At 35.0% G+C, this 19,238-nt stretch overlaps 1 protein-coding gene across 5 annotated transcripts in view; it reads left to right on the forward strand.

Annotated features, from left to right (window-relative positions):
- The window catches only part of IPO11 (importin 11), a 135,862-nt gene that overhangs the window by 24,770 nt on the left and 91,854 nt on the right, over positions 1 to 19,238 (forward strand). For all 5 annotated transcript variants that reach the window (XM_016198752.2, XM_016198749.2, XM_016198754.2 and 2 more), the window contains 5 exons: positions 2,821 to 2,893; positions 4,272 to 4,475; positions 11,115 to 11,247; positions 15,848 to 15,906; positions 19,069 to 19,117. In XM_016198752.2, coding sequence (XP_016054238.1) covers positions 2,821 to 2,893; positions 4,272 to 4,475; positions 11,115 to 11,247; positions 15,848 to 15,906; positions 19,069 to 19,117 — 518 coding nt within the window. The remainder of the gene's footprint in view (positions 1 to 2,820; positions 2,894 to 4,271; positions 4,476 to 11,114; positions 11,248 to 15,847; positions 15,907 to 19,068; positions 19,118 to 19,238) is intronic.

Consider the following 19,238-nt stretch of genomic DNA (forward strand, 5'->3'; position numbering starts at 1 on the left):
ATCCACTATGTATTTCTTTCTGTTTGTTTCTGTCTGATCTTTATCCCTACCCCCTTTTTTTTTTCTTTCTTGCCTGTCTTTGAATTAGTTGTTACTCTGTTTTCTTTCTAACAGATCATTAAGACACTTGTTACTCAAGTGGTTTTCCTAGAGATTATAACATGCATCCTTGATTTATTAGGGACTATACTTAAATTAGTACTTTACTTTTTCCAGGTAATGCACAAACTTTGTAATATTTAACTTCATTTATGCCTTCCTGTCTTTTATGCACTTGTTGTTGAGTACGTTAATTCTGCACATACTTTAAACTCCACAATATGCTATTTTATATTATTTTGCCTGCAGTATTCATTTAAATTTACCTTTCTAGTGTTCTTCATTTCTTTCAGTGTTGCCAGGCTTCCAGGGTCCTTTTGTCTTTTGCCAGAAGAACTACCTTTGGTATGTTTTTTTAATCCTCACCCAAGGATATGCTTATTGATTTGAGAGAGAATGGAAGGGTGGGGTGGAGAGAGAGAGAGAAACATCAGTGTGAGAGAGAAACCTCATTGGCTGCCTCTCGTACACACTCCAACTGGGGATCGAAATCACAACCTCTTGGTGTACGGGATGATGCTCCAATCAACTGAGCCACCTGGCCAGGGCTGCCTTTAATTTTTTTTTAGGGCACGTTGTAAATGAACTCTCAAAAGCAAAAGTTCTGTCTTTCTCATTATGCTTCAGTCTGGAGTTTTTCCACTGAACTATCTTTCAGTTACCTTTATTTCATTTACTGTTTTCATCAGTTCTAGGCTTTCCCTTTGGTATTTTTTAAAAAACAAATTTCAGTTTTCTGGTGAAATCTTCCAAGTTTTACCTATTGTCTTGAATTTAATCATCCTAAAAATTTCAAGTGTGACTTTGATCATTATATATCTCCTGATTCTATTTGTATTTTGATTTCAGTCTTTTTTTCCTGTTTTTTAGTATGCCTTATAAATTTTGATTGAATGCTAAACATTGAATAGGGAAAATTGGAGAGGCTTGAATTTTGTTCTTTCTCTCCAGGGAGAATTTAATTTTCTCCAGGCAAGCAAATAGAGTATGACTTCAACCATGATTTAGTTAAGGGTGGTCTCTTGATGGTTTACTCTAATTCCCTTACTTTTAGCCTTCCTGGGGTTTCAGTTGCAAGCAATGGGTGTTTACCAAAGTATTGCCTTCTTGGTGGGCTCTGAACTTCAATTTTTGTCTTTCCAACACTATGAAAACTCTCTTTAGCTCTTTAGTCTCTTAGTTGCTACTTTCAGCTTGATTTCTGGTGGGCAAATACCTCACAGGGAGCCTCTTAAGTCCTGCCAGCCTTCATTGTTGTTTGATGCTGTATTAGTTTCCTAGGGCTGTTGTAACACGCTCTCACGGTTCAGGAAGCTAGAAGTCTAAAATTCAGGTGCTTGGCAGAGCTGTGCTCTCTATGAAGGCTTTAGGGAAAAATCAGTCCTTCCTTGTGTGTTTTTAGCTTTTAGTTGTGGTCTGCAGTCCTTGGTGTTACTTGGCTTGAAGCTGCAATCCCTTTGATGTCTGCCTCCATTGTCACGTAGACTTCTTCTCACATATCTCCTCTGTGTCTGTGTCCAAATTTCTTCTCCTTAGAAAGGGCACCATTCACTGGATTAGGGTCACCCTAATCTAGTATGACCTCATTTTAACTTGATTACATCTGCAAAACCCCAGTTTCCAAGTAAGGTCACAGTCAGGTTCTTGAGATTAGCACTTGAACATATCTTTTTGTGGGACACAGTTCACCTCAACAGATGCCTTAAAACTTGTTTTTAATTCTCTACAATTTTTATAGTTGATTTTATTGGGATGACTCATTTGCCAGAATGGAAAACCTTAAAATGAGGGATTTAAAAATTAAATTTAAATAAACAATACATTCATATAATTCAAAAAGCAAAATGTATACAATCTTATACAGTGAATATTCTTCATCTCTGTTCTTTTGCTATCTAGTTTCCTTCTTCCTTTGTAGTGAAAATATTAGTATTATGTTTATACTTTCCAGATATGTACAATGGAAGATTTAAAAACTAGTTCATTTCTAGTAAGTTTTCCATCCCAAACATTCTTCAATTCCTGATCCCTTTTCTCAATCAGATTTTATAAAAGAAGTCAGTGGAAGACTAATCTTTACTTACACTTTTTTTTTTTTTTACCCAACCACTAATTTTTTTTTGTCTGCAACTATTTTTACATCAGAAGCCAACATCAAAATGTCACATTCATTATGCTAAGTGAAACAAACAATTCAGAGGAAGACAAGTACTATATGATTTCACTCATATGTGAAATCTAATGAGCAAACTGAACTAACAAGCAAAACAGAGACACACTCATAGATAGCAGGCTTACAGCTCAGGGTGGGGGCTGCAGTGGGTAGAGGGGTTGAGCAAAAAAAAAAAAAAAAAAAAGGAAAGAAAGAACTCATGGATATGGACAACAGTGGTGATTGTGGGGGGTGAGAGCATAGGGGGGATAAATGGTGATGGAAAAATAAGATAAAATAAAGAAAAACATCACATGCATTACTGTTGATTTGTCTTATTTTCTATGGCTTACTATTTTGTGTTTCCTATTTATTCAATTGTGAAGGAATTTTATGCTTTTGAATTACTTGATGTGCCAACGTACAGTGGAAATAATTTTATTTATTTACCAAAAGCAATCAGGGACACCTTGTTTAAAAGGCTTTTTATTTTTAAAATTCACAGTAGTGTTTAATTGCAGTCATTGTTAGATAGCATTTTCTTGAATAATAAATATATCTTTTTTCAGTGCTCTCTCAGAGGAGGAGAAATCTACATTGCGTGCAGGGCTAATCACCAACTTCAATGAACCAATAAACCAGGTTAGTAAGAAAATGAATGCTAATTATTCTTTCCCTTTTCTGTTTTTGCTTCTTTTCCAAACTAATTTTATTTCTTGGCATTAAAAATAAAATCTTATTACATAATGTCCATTTGTGATGTTTATAACACTTCTCTGTTGGTTTTTTAATTTTGAGATCCATTTCTAACTATTAAGAATTTGGTTAGATTTTGCTATTAATTATTTAAAACTCAGACGTCATTTTAAGACATAGTTGTATACTTTTTAAACTTCCTCAGTTTTTGAACTAACGTTGAAAGCACATTGTCTCTATATTTGTAGTCTTACTGCTTAGAAGTTAAATTTCATGATTTAGATTATCCCTCTCTCCTTTCTGTAAACTACAGAATGATTTCAGGTTTTTGTCTATTTCGTTCATCCATCACATTTTCAGTTCTTACTATGTGGGAGATAGATAGTAAACTATACAGGTTTTTTTTCTTTTATAGTGGAATTTTTCTTCTAAGAATAAAGTAAGTTTTGCTTGTGGATATAAAGCACACTGTATTTGGTCATGTATCCAGTGTAGCTTTATTTCATTGTATTTAAATGATTTCAGTTTTTTGCTTTACAATTCCTTAAGGAGAGGAGGGAAAATGGAGAGGAATGGAGTAGCTCTCACTGGGGCAGGAGGTGATTACAAAGGGTTTGGGCGATCGAGAAGTAAACCATTGGTTAGATGTTCTATCAGCCAGCAATTGAGAAACACTGATCTGAATAAATAACATTATTTAAATACCTAATATTTGATGGTCATTTCTATTCTTACGTCAGTGGTTCTCAAACTTTGTGATCTTAGAAGTTCCTTATACTGCCAAAATAAAACCCTAAAGAGGGTTATACCTGTTTATATTTACTGTATTAGAAATTAAAACTGAAAATTTTTTTAGATATTTATTAATTAAAACTAATAAAACAGTTACTTGTTAACATAAATAGAATTAAAAAAACAAATTATAGCTATTTCTCAAAACTAGATAATTTCATGAGAAGAGTTGCATTTTCATTTTTGTATATCTCTTTAGTGTCTGGCTATTTAAAAGGAGATGTCTACATTTTCTATCTGCTTCTTTGTTTACTCTATTACAATATATTATTTTGATAGAAGTTATATGAAGAAAATGTGTTATTGGGAAAGGGAGAACCTCACAGACTCTGAAAGGATTTTAGCCTCTCCACCCTGAGATCCATAAACCACACTTTGAGAACCACTGTCTTAAGCAGTTCTGTGAAAATTTTATTCATTTTGGTCAAATGTATAATTAACCAAAAAAGTAGCTTTTAACTGAGAATGCATTTCTTATTCATCCCTTTGATTACATATGTTTATTTCTGATGAATAATTTTTTCCCTTCCAGATTGCAACTCAGATTGCAGTGTTGATTGCAAAAGTTGCCCGATTGGACTGTCCCAGACAGTGGCCTGAACTGATTCCCACTCTTATAGAGTCTGTGAAAGTCCAAGATGATCTTCGACAGCACAGAGCATTACTTACTTTCTATCATGTTACCAAGACACTGGCCTCTAAACGTCTGGCTGCTGATAGAAAACTATTTTATGATGTAAGTGATTTAACATAATTTGATTATGAAACCCATGCTACTTATATAAAAACACTTATAATTTTACCAAAATATTTTATTGAAAGGTTATGAATTTTTTCTAATTGACCTCAGAAGGTTCAGAATAATAGGTAATAACTGAAAGATTTTGTGCTGGATAGTGATTGACCATAAGATCACTTCACTGCAAGTGAGGGGAATTGGTTGGTACAGGACAGTCTGAAGGCAGAGAGACTGGTTTGAGGCTGTTGGAGTAATTCAGATGAGATGATAAAGCTCTTAAATGAAGTGGTGGTAAATGGAACATTTAGGAGGTTATAGAATTGAAATTAGGAAGTTAAAATTGACATGCCTGTATAATGGATAAATGGAGGGAGGATCTGGAAGGAGACTGACATAACTGGGAGGCAGTAATCCTTTATTGGGTGTTTTAACACCATTTGTTGAAAGACTTTCCTTTCTCCGTTCACTTGTTTTGGTGCTTTTGTATTTGACTGTCTTGACCTACCAAAACATCCATTTTCCTATTGTTCAACCTGACATTTTGGACTGCACCATGTAATATTAGTGAGTCTCAAAGTATTTTTAACAGTGCTCTTTCTTTTCTTTGGAATCCTCATTTTGAGGAGAGCACTTGGCAATCTGTGTTTGGCTCCCTAGGTGATTCTTATATATACAAAGTTTAAGCCAGAACCACATTATGTCCTCTTTATTTTTAACCCAGTGGGTTTAAATAGTCAAATCTTACGTTTACTGAAAATGTTGAGTAGAAGAGAAGTTCTTTTTGTAAACGATTGCTTTTTAAGTCCTTGTCACTTTTGCTTGATATCTAAGTAGGACTAATGAAATGGACAGTTAATCCTCTCAAGTCCTTTTATGAATTTCTTGTTCATTTTTCTCACCTTTATCCTTTCTGTTTGTCACCACCATCCCCCCCAGGAGAAATACATCTTTCTTTAATCCTGTGATTTTATTGATATTAAAATATGTAGGGCCTTGATGTTTCAAATATATATGGAATACTGACATAAACATAAAATATTTTTGGAAGAAATTATTCTTGACTGCACCTTTCACTTGTCAGAGGACAACTTCTTCCTTTGTCAGATTCAGAAGAGTTTTGGTTATCGCTAGTTTATTTTCTGCAGGGTTAATTTTTCATTTTATGTCTTCTTGCCTTTCTTTTGCAGTCAGATCTTCCTGTAAAGTTTTTTATTTTTTATTTCAGAGAGAGGAAGGGAGAGAGAGAGATAGATAGAAACATCAATGATGACAGTCATTGATTGGTTGCTTCCTGCATGCCCCCTTCTGGGAATCAGGCCTGCAACCTGTGTATGTGCCCTGACCAGGAATCTAACTGTGACCTCCTGGTTCATAGGTCAGTGCTCAGCCACTGAGCCATGCTACCTGGGCACCTATAAAGTTTTATATATTTGTTGACAAGCCATTAAAAAGTTCTCTTTCTCTTTAAGCAATCTGGTGTGCCTTCATAGAAAAATAATGGATCCAAACTTCAGTTTTCTAAGTTCTCTTTGACAGTCATCAGCTTCATTAGATTTATTCAGTTCTTAAGTCAGAAGTCCTAAAATCAAGCAGTCACAATGTCTGTGTTCCTTCTGGCAGCTCTAAGGGGAGAATGTTTCCTTGCCTTTTTAGCTTCTAGAGACCATCTGCATTCCTTGGCTTGTGGCCCCTTCTTTCATCAAATTACAGCTCTCCAGCCTCTGTTTTCATCATCACACCTGCGTTTGTCCATTTGTTATTATGTCGAAAGTTTTCTTATAAAAGTAAAGTATCTAGAATATTATGTATTATAGTTACTCTTTATTACCATTCTATAGAGATCTTAGTTTTTAGTTTGGTTTTCTCAAGTTGTACGCTCCTAATGTGTTGTCTTCAGTTTCAGGTATAATTTATACTTATCCTGGGCAATCTCTTACAGATTTTACCTTATCAGGGACCTTATTCTGGAGAGCTTGTTTCAGTTAGCTTCCTGACCATTTCAATTTTCTTGTAGTGTAAGTCTATTTCCTCTCCATATGGAATAAAATATAGGTCTACCCAGCATCTTGTCCTTATTTCCAGCACAGTATTTATTACATTGTGCTGAGTTAAAATTGTTAACGTACCTTTCTGAGATCTATTACACTATGAGTGTTATGAGGGAGGACTGTAGCTTTTATTACTTATAACTCTACCATCAAGCCCAGAAGAATGCACCTAAGTGGTGGTCCTCAGTAACTTTGTTGACTGAATAAACAATAGAAAAGGAGACTTGTTCTTAAATACCTGTTAGATTTCAAAGTGTAATATAGTATAAAACTTCAAAAAACAGGAGTTCTGGGAAGCTATACAAAACTTGATATACCTGGAAAAAATCTCAGCTTAGTACCTTTCATTTTGGCATAGAGTAGCTGAACCTGGAATCATGAAGCATAGTGTAGACTAGGAGGACAGTCTTGACTGATGGACTTGGGGTACAAGATGAGTAGTTTAATTGAAGGTACTGTATGTGGGAAAACATTATTATAAAGTTCAATTTTGCTAGTTAATAAAGTGGCCCCTATTATTTTGGTAATCTGAAATAACAGGAAAAATTTTCATTAAATAAATGTTTACTCTAATGCCATGGTGGTCTTCATCTACTAAATTAGTTTTCCACATTAAAAAAGAAAGTTAGCTCATGGTTGAGCTAGTTGCTGTTGCAAAGTAGTGCAGTGTGCACTTAAAACTGCTGCCTGCTGCTCAATGTGTCCCAACAATTTTTATAACCTGTTTTCCTTCCACATTAAAATAAATTAAGTTCTTTTCAGGAGTGACAAATTACAAAATCAACAGTTGAGAGAAAACTGTTTTGCAGTAACAAAATTGAGCTTGATTTGACACAGAGGAATTCATTTCCTATAAAATAATATGCTTCTCATACAAACCTGAATATAAAAAAGTTGACTTTAAAATAAAAATCCAGAGTCTATTATAGGAAGGAAATTTAAGGTACAAATAGTAATTTTAATGTAATTATAAATGTATTAATCAAATAATATCTTGTAGACATGAGGTGTAACCTGCAAAGGTATATGCTGTGGTTGAAGTAATTTAGACCTAAAAAAGATGAAGAGATCTTTTGAGAGCAATATATTTCACTTGTTTTTAGAGATATAGGTTAACAATTATGAGAAGCTCTTCTTTTCCAGTGAAGAATGTTTCTTTGTACTGAGCAGCTTTGGGATTTTGAGCAATGCACTTAAACTTTATGTTTCTTTAAAATTTCCTTTAAATTCTAAAGTTGTGTGACTCTATGAATTTATAATCTTTATTACTCTGGATTAATTTAATAAGCACCACTAAAGTTTTGAGTTGGAAACCTTGTAGCATAATTTTAATACAGATGTTTGCATTTTTAATCTGTTTTTTCCCCCTAGAAGACCTTTGTACATTTAGATTTATTCCTTCTTATTTTGTATTTTCTTGGCATACAGCTAAGCTCTTGACCTACTGATCTTGATTCTTTGCTATGCAATTTTGATTCACACTTTACCCTTTAAACAATGTGACTGTTAGGGGTGCTGACTCCTGAGCAGTCCAAAATCTGTGCATAATTCCCCCCCCCCAATACATCTTTATTGATTTCAGAGAGAGGAAGGGAGAGGGGGAGAGAGAGAGAGAGAAACATCAGTGATGAGAGAGTCATTGATCAGTTGCCTCCTGCATGCCCCAGACTAGGTATCAAGCCTGCAACCCAGGCCTATGCCCTGACTGTGAATTGAACCGCGGTCTGCTGGATCCTGGGTCGATGCTCAACCGCTGAGCTATGCCTGGCTGGGCTGTGCGTAATTTTTGACTCCCCCAAAACTTAACTAACATTATTCCTCGGTATCCAAGGGAGATTGGTTCTAGGACCCTGTGGGTACCAAAATCCATGGATGCTCAAGTCCCTTAAATTAAATGGTGTAAAAGAATGCATACTGTCAGCCCTCTGTGTCCTCAGTATCCCAGCTGCTGATTGAAAACAATATTATCATTGGTTGAATCTGCAAATGTGAAACCCAGGGATACTGAAGGCTGACTGTGTGCTTATTGAAAAAAAGTCCACATATAAGTGGACCCGCACATTTCAACCTGTATTGTTCAAGGGTCAACTGTTTAACCAGTTAAATAGTTAATTAAGAAAATGTCAAGCATACTCTTGTTAAGAGAATAGTACAACAAACCCCTTCATCCATGTTTAACAGCTCCTAAGGTGTTGCCTTGTTTGCTTTTCCTCTTTGCTGGAGCAAATCCTGACATATCATTTCATCCAAAAATATTTCAGAATGAATCTCTAAAAAGGACATTTTCCATAACCTGTTTTTTTAAAAAAATTTTATTTATTGATTTGAGAGAGAGAAAAACATCGATTTGTTATTCCATAGGGGAGCAGAGAAAGCATAGGTGAGGATAGCTACTGTTTCTTTCTTGATTTCTGTTTCAGATGCTTTATGCCTTCATTCAGCAATACCTGCTGTTTGCCAACCTACTTTTGTGGTTTTATATCTATATTCCTAATTTAAAGTACCTTCATACTGTTACTTTTCAGAGCCAGAAAGAGAGAGGAATTAATAAAGATCTAACTTTGCCATTAATATCTAATTTTTTTTTATTGTGCTGTTTTTTAAAGAAATGGGGATGAAAATTTGAAACATTGATGATAGTTGCTTAAGGTGGAATATAGTAAATCTTTTGATTATCTGAATTACTGAACTTTCTCACACATGTTTTAGAATCAAATTATAAATGGAAAAGAGGATGATTTTATGGTACCAAATAGAATTTTATTTTAATGACTTTGATTCTACCATGAGGGAATACTTCCTTTTATCTAAATCTTGTGACAGTAAGAACCTTGGTACAGCATTTAGAGATGTTCTGTGGTATATTTTGTTCTTTGTATTGGGAGTGAGTGGAGAGGATTTTACGTTTAGTACAAATACTGTAATTTACATCATGCATATGCAGTGATGGAATTTTGTAAAGGGATGGTGTCCTGGAAAAATTATAACAGTTAAAAGTAGTTTTTCCTTTTTGCTACCATTATTGTAAAATACCTTTAAAATCTGACATGATTTCAAAATATACTGGTGATTTAGGGTGGCAGAGTCTCCTTTATGTTTTCCATTTTAAGCTGGTACCAGATTCCATTTGGTTAACTTGTTCTCAAGCTTAATCTTATTTTTAATTGAGAAGCTAGAGAATGGTTACTATTATTTTCTTTATTGAGTTCGACGTGTAGTGATAGTGATATTTTCTATATATGTGAAAAACATTTTTTATTAGCTGTATCTTCCATAGATACTCTGCGCAGATAATAGAACAAAAGGACATTTTTCTGTTCAGTGTGCACAAAAGAGGTGGGACTTACTGAAGAACTTTTAAAATGAGATTTTGATTCAACAATTTATTACATCTATATTAGTAGCAGTATTGGCCTCATTGAACTTGTGGTGAAATTTTCCTTTGTGTAGTTATGAAAAGAAAATTCTACCATTATTGAATTATGATACAATTTTTGGAGAACAGGTTTTGCTGTGCTGATTCTGAATGTATGGGATAGTATCTAATTAATATTAGTTTATATTTTGATATTGAAAAGTTTAAGTAGAATTTAAACAAATAACGCTTATTTCTTTTACTAAATTACTATGTAGTTAATTGGTGAGTTACTATATTAAGAGGCATTAGAACATAAAGATAAAAAATGTAGGCTCTGAGCACATTTCCTGATTTAAATCTTGCCTTTTCCTCTATACTGTTTGCTGTTGGGCAAGCTACTTTACTTTTCTATACCTCGATAAGTTTTTTATTGTAAATGGGAAATAATATAATATTTACTTTTTATATTGTGATGATTAAATTGATACAGGTAAAATGCTGAGAGCAGTGCCTAGAGCAGTAGCAGTCTTACTATTATTATAATAAATCTTTTATTATTCTGTTAATGTTGTTATTTTGTCATGTAAGTTATAATTATCTGCATAAATGCTTGTATCCTGAAAATACCTTTTAAAAGATTTCAAGTGACTTTAGGTAGCACTGACACAAAGAAATTTCTATATAGACAATTCTTCTGAACAATTTTAATACACTCTACATGTATGTAGGAGTTAATGTTAATCAAGTAGTTTTAAGGAGGAAATCCAAAGAAGGGCTATAAAATAATTCAGGTTGTCATTTTGTTGTAAGCAAGATACTGGTTCTGAGTGTAATAGTTTCCTGTTCTTATTTAAAATTTGGATATGTCACCCTTTCAGTCTTATGTTTTTGTTTTTATTTTTTGATTTTGAGAATGCACTTACTAAAGCTGGGGACAATGAATCAAGGAGGGGCTTAGGATAGAAGCATCAGCAGGCATGTGGCTTAGTATTGTTTCAAGAAACTAATATTTTAGTGGGGGTGTGTGTTCATAGTGGCAGCCAATGTAAACTATTTACTATTGTGCATTTTGGCTTAAAAAGTTTGAAACGTTGTGATAAATGACTCTTGACTGTTTTACATCTCATTGAAAATGTGTGCTTGATTTAAAAACCTAAGTGTATTACTCTGTAGGTCTAATTGATTACTGAAATCTCTAATGTGAACACATTTGTTGATATTTCTTTGCAGTTAGCTTCTGGAATTTATAATTTTGCCTGCTCTCTGTGGAATCACCACACAGATACATTCCTTCAACATGTTTCTTCTGGCAATGAAGCTGCAGCTCTAAATTCACTAGAACGAACTCTACTATCATTGAAAGGTACTGTTAAACTTGATGCGTTCCTTTTTGAAATGACATACCCCAGAACAGTCACCAAATAGTTCTTCTGGATGGATTTTCTGTTTCTAGTCTCACTGAGAGAATAGGAGTTAATTTCTCCCTCAGAGACAAGGGCTTATTTGTAGTTTGTTTTTCTTTTATGAGAATAGCTCTTCCTTTACTTTAATTAATGAAATTGTACAGTAGTTTTATGTTATATTCATATTGCTGTCGTTTCATGGCTGAATACATTCCTTTCAAATACTTCTTTCTTTTGCTTCTACTTTACATTTCCCATGTATGTAATCTTAAGGACTCCTATCCTTATTGTCATGCTGACTCTCCTGTCTACAAGGCTTAGTTCAGCTCTTTTTCCCGAGAATTCAGGCTTCATCTTTTTTACTTATACCTTAGGCTCACTTAGATTTTAGATGGTGCCTGATGGGGTATCATCTTGGCCTGTGTTTTCCTATGTTTGCATGTAGGCATTCTCTCTCTCTCTTTTTTTTAATCCTCACATGAGGATATATTTTTATTGATTTTGTTAGATAGAGAAACATCTATCGGTTCCCTCCCGTATGTGCCCTTTTAATTTCTCTGAGCTGAGTTATTTATCTTGAATGTATTCTGAGGTTCCTTTCCTTTTTAAAATATTCTCTTGGCTTGTTCTCTTTGTTTTCTAGTCTCTCTGCTTCTGTTCTGCTTGCTAAGTCTCTTAGTTTGTGTTTCTTAGTTTGATCTCAAGCAGCCTTCAGTTTTCTTATTTAACATCCTTCTGTTTTATTCACAATCCCTTTTATCATACTTACTCTAGTACCTTAAGATGCTATCATACTCTTGTCACTACTGTCACTTATATTAACCAGACCGTGGATGCACAAAACCCAAACTCAGCACATTTTGGTGAATCTAACGCACAAAAGTGAATGATTTTAAAGGACTGTCGCCCGGCTGGGTGTGGCTCAGCAGTTGAACATAGACCTAGAATCCAGGACAACAAGGTTCAATTCCTGGTCAGGGCACATGTTGGGCTGTGGGCTCGATCCTCAGTCGGGGGCCTGCAGAAGGCCGCTGATCAATGACAACTCTCTCATCATTGATGTTTCTGTCTCTCTTTCTCCCTTCCTCTCTGAAATCAGTAAAGATATATTTAAAGGACTGTTGACAAGTAAAATCCATTGTACAGGTGGTTATGCAAGTGAGTGGAGATGGTTTTATCAACATCCTTGAGGAAGAAATTCACAGGCTTTAGAGAGAGATGTATACTCAGTCAGAGAAACTGATACAAGGTTATATAATAAAACTGTGTAAGTACTGAATTTAATGATTAATGATTTTTCATGAGTTCTTTTTTTAAAGAAAAATTATCTTTATTGTTGAAAGTATTACAAATGTCTCCTTTCCTCACCTCTATTGATCCCCTCCACCCTGTACTCCTCCCCCCAGGCCTTCACCCCACTGTTGTCTGTGTCCATGGGTTATGCATATATGCATATAAATTCTTATGTTAATCTTTACCCACCCACCCCCGCCTTCTCTCTGAGATTTCTCAGTCTGGTCCATGCTTCTGTGCCTCTGGATCTATTCTGTTTATCGGTTTATTTTGTTCATTAAATCCCACATATGAGTAAGATCATTTCACACTTGTCTTTCTCTGGCTTATTTCGTTTAGCATAATACTCTCCAATTCCCACCATGCTGTCTCAAATGTTAGGGATCCTTCATTTTTACAGCTGCATAGTATTCCAATGTTTAAATGTCCAAGAAGATGCTTGCTATGATTTCAGTCTTCTTTAACTTGTAGCGATTTGTTTTGTGGTCTATCTTCGAGAATGTCCCATGTGCACTTGAGGAGAATTCCTATTCTGCAGCTTTGGAGTGGAATGTTACATAAATGTCAGTTAAATCCGTCTGATCTAGTGTGTCATTTAGGGTCATTGTTTCCTTGTTGATTTGTTTTGTCTGGAAGATCTATTCAGTAAAGTCAGTGAGGTGTCAAAGCCCCTGACTATGACTGTATTGGAAGTTGTTTTGTTCTGTTTTGTTTTTTTATGTTTTTGTTTGTTTGTTTTCCAGCATGTGTGGGTCTTTTGTTCTGAGGTGGGTCTCTTGTAGAGAGCATATATTTGGGTCTTGTTTTCTTAGCCATTCAGCAACCCTGTGACTTTTGATTGGGGCATTTAATCAATTTATACTTAAGGTTATTATTGATAGGTACTTATCTATTGCCATTTTATTTCTTTATGCCTATGTTTCTCATTCTGTCTATTTCAACTTCTTGTTACAGCAGTCCCTTTAACATTTCTTGCAATGGTGGTTTGGTGGTGATAAATTCCTTCAGCCTTTTTTTGTCTGGAAAGCTCTTTATTTCACCATCTATTTTGAATGATAGCCTTGCTGAATAGAGTATTCTTGGTTTCCCATCCTTGTTTTGCATTAGCTTGACTACTTCATGCCATTCTCTCCTGGTCTGTAGAGTTTCTGATGAGAAATCAGCTGATAGCCTTATGGGAGCTCCTTTGTAGGTAACAGATTGCTTTTCTCTTGCTGCCTTTAAGATTCCCTCTTTGGCCCTGCCAGGCGTGGCTCAGCGGTTGAGCGTCGACCTGGGATCCAGGCGATCGGGGTTTGATTCCCGGTCAGGGCACATGCCCAGGTTGCGGGCTCGATCAATGCCTCTCTCATCATTGATGTTTCTGTCTCTCTCCTTTCCTCTCTCTGAAATCAATAAAGATATATTTTTTTAAAAAAGATTAAAAAAAAAAAAGATTCCCTCTTTGTTTTGAATTTTTGGCATTTTAACTGATGTGTCTGGGCGTGGGCCTCTTTGGGTTCTTCTTGGTTGGGACTCTCTGTGCCTCCTGAACTTGTGTAACTTTTTCCTTGACCAGGCTAGGAAAGTTTTATGCCATTATTTCTTCAAACCCAGGTTCTCTAACCTTTGCTTACTTTCTAACTCTTCTGGTATTCTTATAATGTGAATATTGTTATGTTTCATGTTGTCCCACAGCTCCCTTAAACTGTCCTCCTTTTTAAATTTTTTCTTCTTTTTGGTTCTCTGATTGAGTGATTTTTCATGAATTCTTTTGAATGTAGACTTTTCTTTCTTTACTGATTTCAGAGCTTAACTTCTGAAAAACAGATGTAGTTCTACTCAATATTAGCCTGCCTTAAGCTTTTCAATATCTCCCCATCTCAAGGTTTTAGATGTTTCTAAGGCATTTGACCTCGAAAAAAATCCCATAGCATTTTTCTTTAAAATACTTATTCTGTGCAGCTATGAATTTCTATCCTGTCTTAGGACTGGAGTTTTTGTTACATGTAACCTCCGAGTTTATGCCTATTTGCATTTAGTATCTTTTAGACATTCATTATTTCATTCAACAAATTTATAGGTAGGTGATTGGCACTGGGGAGACAGACATAATGAAATAACCAGACACATACATGTAAAATGGCTTCTGTGACAGGGGCCTTACTGATGTTATGATAACTGATTGATAATATGTTCAGAAAAGATTTCAGTGAGAAAGTGATGTTTGAATCAAAATCATAAAGTCAAAGTTAACTAGGCAATGAAGGCAGAAAGAAAGGACCCTCCCAGATAGTGTGGACCCTAAGTGCTTTGATGGGAGAGAGCACGTCTAGAATAAGGGATCAATTTGAACCTAATTATGATACAGTAACTTTTGAGTGTATATAATTGAAATATGAAATTGTTGGTTTTATAGACAGGTGCATTCTAAACCTATTTTTAATATACTGCCTTTAAGCTTTACCTCATGAACACTAACTCTTTAGTTACATAGATAGCAGTGCTGTCTGTAAAGTTACTTTCTGAAAGTGATTTTAAATTTTGTAGTCTCGTATGCTGCCATTCAGTTACTGAATTGTGCCAAGTGTGTTACATATATGATATTACTAAACCCTTTAACAACTCTATGAGGTAGGACTTACTAGCCACAGTTTACACATAAGGAATGTGAGCTCTAAAAAAGTTGCCCAGAACAATAACGGTTACATACATTGGAGCTATGATTTAAATCTAGATCTGATTTCAAATTTTTTATTCTTCCATTCTACCTGTGTATACCAGTTTACTCGTAAAATGTGATGCTTGTAATTGAGCAATATAATCTGTTCCATATTTAGAAATAGATACTTTTAGGAGATACTGTATTTTCCTTAATGTAGCCTAAAACTGAATGAAATTTTTTGATCACTGTTAAGGCATAGTTTAAAATTTATGGAATAGAAGTGACCTTCTCAGTTTCAACCTATAGGGGCTATTGCAGGTGAGAAGTACTAAGAATTATAGAAATTAAGCTAAAATTTGCAATGTAGTTTTAGAAACATGAGTAGTTATGATGAAAAGAACACTGCTTTGAGTGACAAGAACTTGGCTTTAGTTCCATCTTTCCCACTTAGTAAACGAAGCAGTGACCAGAAGTTGCCTTACTGTAACTGTTAAATGTAAGCATTATAATCTCCAAGCTTGATGAGATTTTGTGATTCTGAGCCTTTATTATTATGATCATGATTTTAGTAGGATAAAATGTGAAAAAATAAGATGCAAGTAAAGCTTGATTTTACTTTCCAGTGCTGCGTAAATTAACTGTTAATGGATTTGTGGAGCCTCATAAGAATATGGAGGTGATGGTAAGTAAAAGTAGTAATTGATTTTTTTGTCACTTTGGGAAAGTGCTTGGTATTTTTCTGAAAATTCTGAAGCTTATTCATTTTACTTAGCATTCATTTAAGTGTTTTTATTATGTGACAGTCTATGTTTTTTTAGTGTATTTTTTTAAAAACCGTTTAATTATATTTTTAGATTTGTGGTTTGTTTTCACTACATCAAAGCAGCTATTGTGTGAAGGAAATAGGCCTAAGATAGTTCTCAAGATGACGAGGCACATTGAGAGTGTTCATTTGAATTTGAATTCTAGTGAACTGTGAATTTGATTGCTATTGTAACCGGGTGTGTCGTAGTTATTTATAGTCTTGATATTTTCCTTTCTTTTTACACATTTAAAATGATTTTTTCCTTCTCATCTTAACATTTATACATTCTCTTTGCAATCAATTTAAAAAAATTACATAGAAGAGGGGAAAACCCCACTGATAAGTCCAACAAGTTGTGATGTATATTCATTGTTCCTGTAGTGTCATCTTCTTTTCTGTATGCAAAAATATATAACTGCATTTGTTTCATCCTAAAACAAAATGGGATTGTATTATACTTACTCAGATATATATTAGTTTTCACAGTGAGTTTAGGTCAGCTAATATGTTGCTTTCTGTGGATTGCTTTGGGAGGCTGCACAAACTGCAAAAAGTGCATCGAATTGGGTCTTTGGATCTCCTCTAGATTTAAACAGCCTTTTCTTTTTTTTGGATATATTGGTAAGATTTTTGTTGAAATAATGGCTCTGTTGTTAAAAGAAGTTAAAAAATTTACTAATATAAATTATAATCTGATGGCTATAAAAGTATTACATGTTTATTTTTTTAAAAGTTAAAGAAAAGGAAACAGGAAATTAAAAAGCCATTTAAGAACTCACTTTCAGAGATATTGCTAAAATTTGTAAGTATCCTTTAAGACATCTCACACATATTCTTTTAGATACACTTTCCCTCTTTAGTTTTTTGGGTCTTTTTAAAATATGTTTTTCTTGACTTCAGAGAGAGGAAAGGAGAGGGAGGGAGAGATAGAAACATCAATGATGAGTCTTTGATCAACTGCCTTCTGCAAGCCCCTGGCTGGGGATCAAGCCTGAAACCTGGGCATGTGCCCTGACTGGGAATCGAATTACAAGCTCCTGGATCCTAGGTCGATGCTCAACGGCTGAGCCACGCCGGCAGGGCACTTTCCTTCTTCTTAGATTTTATACAAGCAGGACCTACCTATTATTTTTTTACTTACTTTTTTTAAAAATTTAAAGTTAATTAATTAATTAATTTTAAATTTTTATTCAAAATATTACAGATGTCCCTTTTTCTCCCCAATGACCCATTCCACCCCGTCCTACCCCTCCTCTCCAGTTCCTCTTCACACCATTGTCCCTGTCCTTGGGTTGTGCATATATGCATATCAGTTCTTTGGTAATCTCTCCCCCTCCACCCACCCGCCCCCCTCCATCCTTCTGAGATTCGTCAGTCTGATCCATGCTTCCATGTCATTGAATCATTTCTGTTCATCAGTTTAAGTTCTTTAGATTCTGCATATAAGTGAGATCATGTGATGTTTGTCTTTCTCTGCCTGGCTTATTTCACTTAGCATAATATTCTCCAGGTCCATCCATACTGTTCCAAATGGTAGGAGAATCTTCTTTACAGGTGCATAGTATTCCATCGTTAAATGTCCCACAGCTTTTTTATCCACTCATCTACTGATGGGCACTTGCGCTGTTTCCAGATCTTAGCTGTTGTAAATTACGCTGCTGTGAACATAGAGATGCATATATTCTTTCTGATTAGCGTTTCAAAATTCTTAGGATATATTCCTAGAAGTGGGATCACTGGGTCAAAAGACAGCTCCATTTTTAATTTTTTGAGGAACCTCCATACTATTTTCCATAGTGGCTGCACCAGTCTGCATTCCCAACAGCAGTGTACCAGGGTCCCCCTTTCTCCACATCCTCACCAGCACATGTCATTTATTGATTTGTTGATGGCAGCCATTCTGACAGGTGTGAAGTGATACCTCATTGTGGTTTTAATTTGCATTTCTCTGATGATTAGCGTTACTTGCTTTTAAATTTTATTTAAAAAATATTTTTCTTAATTTTAAGAGAGAGAAGAGAAAGAGAAACAACGATGTGAGAGTGAAACATCGATTGGCTGCCTCCTGCACACCCCCACCAGAGATTGAGCCTGGAACCTGGGCATGTGCGCTAACCAGGAATCAAACTGGCAACCTTGGGTACATGGGATGATGTCCACAGTTACTTCAGTTACCTAAATTGCTCCCCCCTTACCCATGGTTTTGCTTTTCTTGCTTTCAGTTTCCCGAAGGCAGTTGTGGTCTGAATATATAAAATGGAAAATTTCAGAATAAGCGATTCATGACTTTTAAATTGCACATGTTCTGAATAGCATGATGGAATCTCTATCCCGAGCCCCATCCCTCTTTACCCCTGCACCCCCCCCCCAGGAAGTAAATCTTCCTATTGTCCAGCCTATCCACACTGCAGGCTATCGGTAATCACTTTGTAGCTGGCTCAGTTATCAGAGAGAGAGAGAAACTTCACGTTTAAATAACTTTATTACATTGTATTATAATTTTTTATATTTTTAGTTATTGTTAATCTTTTACTATGCCTAACTTATATAAATTAAACTTTATCATAGGTATGTACATTTAGGAAAACACATAGTATATTTAGGGTTTTGTACTTCAACGTTTGAAGCATCCACTGGGGATTAGGTCTTGGGACTTACCTCTTGCAGATAAGGGGGCTCTTATTGTAATTACTTTCTTGTGTAAAACTTGTTTATAATAGTGGAATTTTTTCAGATTTATTTTTTATTTTTAAAATATGAATTTATTGATTTCAGAGAGAGAGGGAGAGAGAGATTGTATCTAAAAAGTGTATCTAAATGCAGGCATGTGCTCTGACTGGAAATGGAACTGAGATCTCCTGGATCATAAGTTGATGCTCAATCCCTGAGCCATGCTGGCTGGGCTGGAATGTATTTTACTTTTCTTAATTTTAACTTTTTAAAATTATTTGATAGATATGTTTTAGTATCCCTCAAAAAGCATGAGGTAAATGATTATTACTGAATAAATTGAGACACTTAAAAAAAATTCTTTTCTAGGGTTTTTTACATGGAATATTTGACCGTCTAAAACAATTTCTGGAATGCAGTAAGTACTTCCGTGGTAGTACTTTTTACTGTAGAATCCTTATTTGTTAATGGCTTCTGCTCTGCACTTGCAAATCTGGAGAGAGGCTAAAATCTTGTCTCTTGATAATTAATTCTCTGAA

This window comes from Miniopterus natalensis, chromosome 3, assembly GCF_054644295.1.
Source record: "Miniopterus natalensis isolate mMinNat1 chromosome 3, mMinNat1.hap1, whole genome shotgun sequence".
NCBI classification, from domain to species: Eukaryota; Metazoa; Chordata; class Mammalia; order Chiroptera; family Miniopteridae; genus Miniopterus; species Miniopterus natalensis.